A 6,000-nucleotide genomic window follows, 5' to 3' on the forward strand; every position below is an offset into this window, starting at 1 on the left:
ATGTGTGCTGTAGAATTCCCAGGTGTATGATTCCTCGTAAATCTGGGAGTGCTTCAGATTCCATGGGTGTGGCGTTGGAACACCCACAGCAACACCCATGGAACACCCTTATCAGGCAGTGTTCTGTCTAAAAAGGGCACATATTTACAAGGCCATGAAAAGCCATGTAAGGTAGCTCTGCGTGGCCTTGTAAACATACTGCGGCACTGTGCTCCACCCGAGCGTCAAAAAAGTAATGCTCCGGAGGCCCAAAAGTTCCGCTATGAGCCTCGTAAATGAGGCCCATTGGGTTTATCGATGATATAACCACGTCATGGGGATATCTGCCATGGACAGAGGTGGTGAGGTGAGTCACTGGAGGGTAGACAGAGAGTTGGGATGTTCATGAGATGCCACTCTGTGAGCTTTCATCTCCTGGTTGCATTATAAGACTGCACATCTCCCCTCTGGTGCTCCTGAGCTGTGCTCCCAATGTCTGGAAGGATCTGAACCACGATGCCTACTGGGAGTGCTGATCGTAGGCTATGATAACTAGAATGTGTTGACCAATGTTGATCACATGCTGTGTTGCACATGCAATTATGTGAGTACCACATACATCCAACCTGGTCTGATGGCAATGAAATTGTCCACAAATCCAGTGCAGAATGCAGAAATCCAGCATGTGGTGTTTATATCTTGCCCCTGTAACCCTATCCTGCAGGTGTTGGGCTGACTGAACGCTCCATCGACACTTGCTAGGTTGTGCTGCATTGGAACCAGTGAATCATGGCTCTGCACTAGAGTCATGATGTGTTTCAACAGTATTCTCAATCAACAGAACACATTCCCCTGTTCTCTCTGGCTTTCGGTTACTTACTGAATTAGCATTTGCGTTGCTCCCCACTCTCTCACCCCAACATGTTGTCCTATGGATCACAGTTCTTGTCCCTCCCTGCCTGTGTTCAGGTCAGGGGAGTTTTTTGTAGAGTTTTTGGGTTTAGTGTTTTGGTGAAGCAGATCAGCGTTGTGTCATTACATAACACTGCATAGACCTTTCAATTTTTTTGTGGGGTGATTTTAGCCAGATCAGACGATCATCTTCACTCAACCATTGTGCTCCCAAACCACAAAGCTTCCAACCATGTGATCCTATTGGAGAGGAGGAGGGAACGTGGAGGGAAATGATAATTTAGAGGGGGCAGGGCTTGAAAGAACCAAACGTTCCTGGGCAGCCAGGTGGTATAATTGAAGTTATTACATGATGGCCAAAATAACTGTCCAACCATCACAGCACCATAAACAAAGGCTTCAGGGGCTGCTGTGAATGCACTGAAAAACTCAAATTTCGTGAGTGTTTTAGAGCCTTCATACTCAAGGTGGAAGCCTATGCTGGGTGCATATTCCAGCTTAGCTTGTTGTCCAATGTGTGAGAATAATGTATCACTACTGTGTGATAATTTGACAATGTTTCTCCACCGTGTGATAATGTATCTTCACTGTGTGACAATGTATCTCCACAGGGTGACAATGTGTCTCCACCATGTAATAATGTATCTCCACTGTGTGATAATGTATCTCCACAGGGTGAAAATGTATTTCCACCATGTCATAATGTATCTTCACTGTGTGATAATATATCTCCACAGGGTGATAATGTATTTCCACCATGTGGTAATATATCTCCACTATGTGATAATGTTTCTCTACAGGGTGATACCGTATTTCCAGAGGGGGGTAATGTATTTCCACCAAGTGATAATGCATTGCAACCATGGGGTAGTGTATCTCCACCCTGAGATAATGCATCTCAACGGGAAACATCCTTTACATCACGGTGAGTACACCGCGATGCAGTTGCAACGCAGCCATTACAACGCAAGTCCTTACATTGACTTGCGATGGATGGCACTATAACCTAAGGAATAGTAAGATTTACTATCCAACACCTTCCCTACTGTACATAGACTGGTGTTGGAATAGTAAGTCTTACTATTCCTAAGTCCTGGGCCCTCCAGCGCAAGTCGTTGTAACAAATTGCGTTGTAAAAACTGCGATGTAACATACCGCAATCATTTTGATCGTGTTGTTAGCGCAGATATTCATCTCCACCATGTGATAATGTTTCTCTACTGAGTGATAATGTATCTCCCCTGGGTGATAGTGTATCTCCACCAGGTGGCTGTGTGAAGAGTGCAGACCCTGTGTGATACACAGTGGCAAGGTGTGAGTTTGCAATCCTGAAATCAAGACCTTCATGCCACCCCACCTAGGGTGGGACCGCACACTGTGGCCAACCCCTTGTTGCATCAAATGCTGATGTCATGTACATTTTCTCTTCACAGGATCCCAAATAACTTTCATTGGTTGTGCCACACAGAGCATGTGCGACTCCAAGGGCAAACTGGCTTTTCCGGGGACATCTTTGGCCATAACAGACTTCAGTACTATTTCCATGAGCGGCAAAGGCCCCATTAGCCTTGGAAGCAGTGGTCCTGGTAATAGCGCTGCACACCTGACCGGCCCACATCGGGGTCTGTGCATACTCATCGGACTCCTCCTACTTCACCTTCTCAGCACATCTCCATCCTGACTGGCAACAGGAACGCTCGCCGCAGCTCTGCAGCACCTCTACAAGGTTGCAACAACGCCACAGTCACCTCTACACATACCAGCCATGTACTAACCGCATCTGGCATGTAATAAGCCTGACTGTGTTATGCATCTCGTTTAATAATTTATTTTCTTACACATTATCTGCTTTCTTTGAAAGTTCATTTTTGGTCGTCAGGTTGAAGGAGCTGGTGGGCAGTAAAATGCTACCCTGAGGAGACAAAGCACTGTGTTATACTGTCCATGCCAGTATACCCCCCTTGAATGCACAGGGTTAACAGAACTTTACTTGTGTAGATTCATGCTCCCTAAAGAGAGTGCAGTTTGTGGAGATCAGCATTAAGACCTTTAAGAAGCAAAACCTTTACGAGATATTTTTGAATTTGCTATATTGTATAGGTAATATCATATATGGTATATTGATTACTCCAGTAATAACATCAGACATGCTTAGAGAAGAATGAGAAGGACAGTTTGCCTTCACATCTGCCTATTCTCCCGCCGCAATGTGTTCATAATATACGACTGGAGTTGGCCTAACGGCTAGGGCGGTCGACCTCAAATCTGGGTAACCGGGTTCAAGTCTCAGCAAAGACGCGCAACATCCTCTGATTCTGGGCAAATTACGCAAACTAACTGTGCCTAACAAAAATGAATCTGTTCTAATGTAATGCTGCTTGTGTAAAGTGCTCTGATACCCATTACCTTCGGGTCAAGTTTGCGATATAAAAACATTCGTAAAATAAAATAAATATAGAAATGGAATATTCAAAAGCTGGTCCTTTGCCTAGAAGTACAAATGCTTGCCTCTTTGGGTATACTCAGGGCTTTAAAAAATATTTGATTGAGGAACAGTAAATATAAATGTAGTTCATAAAATGGAGGTGAAAGGTAAATAAGATAGTCTATCTAAGTACAAAGCTACCATTTCCGTTATCTTCATTATTCACAGAACACATTCCAGAATTTCACTTTAAAATGGTGGACATGGCCATGGTGCGATAAAGCCTTAGTTCCTTTCGATTTTGGTCAGAGTGCAGCAATTCCTCCTGAAACGAGCACACTTTCCCTTGTGCGTGTGTTTTCCCCTCTCTTGCTTTCGGTCAATGTCTGATGAGGAAAAATATAGGCTGGTCCCCAAAATTGAGTGCAGATGTTCCCTGCTGGCAACCACCAGCCCAAGTTAAGCACTAAAAAGCATTATATTTTCTCAAACATACAATAAAGATAAACTCAGCTGTACCAGAATGTATTAGATCCTAACAATCTACATTATTTTAGTTAAGAAATATATTTTTCGTCCAGAATGTCAAGCCTGCACAAGCTGTAGCATAAACAGTTGAGTACTTTGCTTGCCAACAGTCACTTGAGTTTCAGGTGTTTGCTTTCCGTTTCAAAAGCACTTTCTACCAATGTGTTCTTGTTCTGATGTAGTGAAGGAATAAAACCTGGTTCTCATGATGATTTGTGTAAAGGATTACTTCTGTCTTTTATGTTTTCTCTTCTTTCAGTTGTGGAATGATGTTTAGAATGGTGGGCGTGCCGGAGAGAATGTACTGATGGAATGGAATGTCTGTGTGGCATGTTGAAGCTTCGATGAGAGAATGGATGGTTGTACAAAGCGCTTATGCACGATAGCAAGGGCCTCATTTACGGGGTTTTGGCATAAGGCAGTGCAGCACACTTGCTGGCCTGCCCTACGTCAAAGTGAAAGGGCAGTAATGCACTGTATTGTTTTTCTACAGGAAGGGGCACCTTCCTGCATAAAAACAATTCTGGGAGATCTGTGCCTCTTTTTATGCATTACACATGGAAAGAGGAAAAAACTAGGAGAAACAAAGTTATTTCTCTTCACGGTACCTACCCTGAGGAGGCATAAGTTGTTGGCGCATCTCCTGGTGTTCATGGGGGCAGATTTATGTTGGGAATGCGCCACGTTTGTGTCACGCAACTGCGGCGTAAATGTGGCGCATCCCTACGACCCATTTACAACGTGACGCATCTAGGCAGATGCGTCACGTTGTAAAGCCCTGTGCCACTTGTGGGCGTTCCGGCGCAGGGGGGGGGGGGCGTTCCGGGGCAGGTGCGCCTCGCAACAGTGGCTGAGTGAAATCTATAAGATTTCACTCAGTCACTTTCATGCCAATGCTGCGTTAAAACCCTGCACCTGCTTGAAGCAGGCATAGGTCTTGACGCAGCATTGTAAAGATGATGCACCCCTGAGCTTTGCTGGAGCTGGGACGCAACTCCAGCAATGCGCCACCTTTACGGCACAGATTCGTCACACATCTGTGCCGTTTTTGCCCCATGGTGCACTGCATTGTAAATGCGGCGCACCATGGGTGGCGGAGCAGTGGCGCAAAATAACTGGCGCATCCCTGGGGATGCGCCAGTTATCATAAATCTGCCCCATGATTTTTTAAATTTGGGGAAGCATAAAAATCCATGGGTGTTGGATGGGAACACTCACTGCAACGCCCATGGAACGCCTCCCTGGTGCAGAGTAAGGCAAAGCAGTGATTTGCGCTGCCTTGCCTCACACTCTATTATTGGGGCCATTCAAAGTCACGCAATGCGTGACCTCATATTTATGATATTGTAGTTTGTGCTCCCAGAGCGTCGCTCTGGTGGCACAAGGAGCTTATAAATATGCCCCTGAGAATGGGGGCGCAGCTTGGCAGCGGCGAGCACACGAGGAGGGCTGCCCAACTGGATCACGGGCAGCTCCGCCAGCAGGGCTCGACAAGACCTTGCCCCACATCAGGACAAAGGCATTGAAGTGTTTTATCTACATTTACTTGGAGACACGCTCTGTATTCAATGTAATGTTATGGATGTATGTGTGTTTTAGGTCTGGGCAAAAATTGCATCATGTCCTTTGCAGAAATTACACGACATGCACACATATATACATACAATTGTACATTATGAAGCAAAAGGCCAGTAAGGGACTTTGTGCTACTGTTCAGTGTGAAATGGCTCCTCATACCCATTTCCAATGAGAAGGCACATTTTGCTCTATAAGAGTTTGAAAAATGGCATATGGTGTGAACAACAGTCACTTGCACTCATTTCATTCGCGTTGTTCCCATGGTGTTGCAACAGGAGTTTTACCAGAAGGAAATCTCAATTACGCAATGTGGGTAATGGCGTAATCTTGAGCATGTTACGTAAACATTAGAATGTGATATGGCAGAAATGATAAAAAAGTAGGCCATGGTAAATCAAATCCGCACTCAGGCTTTGTGTTGTTTCTTCAGCACTGGTCACATTCAGCCAATGCCCTCCGGCTCTCAACTGTACAGGACGGGAGACAGTGAGGTAGGACTAAAAGGATCCAATAAAGGTACATTAGGACGGACATTGGGTGTTGACACTGATTTTGGTTTGATTCATTCTCAATGGGGA

At 45.1% G+C, this 6,000-nt stretch overlaps 1 protein-coding gene across 1 annotated transcript in view; it reads left to right on the forward strand.

The window, feature by feature from the left end:
* LOC144770796 (phospholipase A2 inhibitor and Ly6/PLAUR domain-containing protein-like) overlaps window positions 1–4,056 on the forward strand; it is a 213,300-nt gene extending 209,244 nt beyond the window's left edge. The window contains exon 5 of the mRNA XM_078655555.1: window positions 2,325–4,056. Within this exon, the coding sequence (XP_078511681.1) occupies window positions 2,325–2,572 (248 nt within the window). The 3' untranslated portion in view covers window positions 2,573–4,056. The remainder of the gene's footprint in view (window positions 1–2,324) is intronic.
* The last annotated feature ends 1,944 nt before the right edge of the window (window positions 4,057–6,000 follow it).

The sequence above is a fragment of the Lissotriton helveticus genome, chromosome 7, assembly GCF_964261635.1.
Source record: "Lissotriton helveticus chromosome 7, aLisHel1.1, whole genome shotgun sequence".
Lineage (NCBI taxonomy): Eukaryota > Metazoa > Chordata > Amphibia > Caudata > Salamandridae > Lissotriton > Lissotriton helveticus.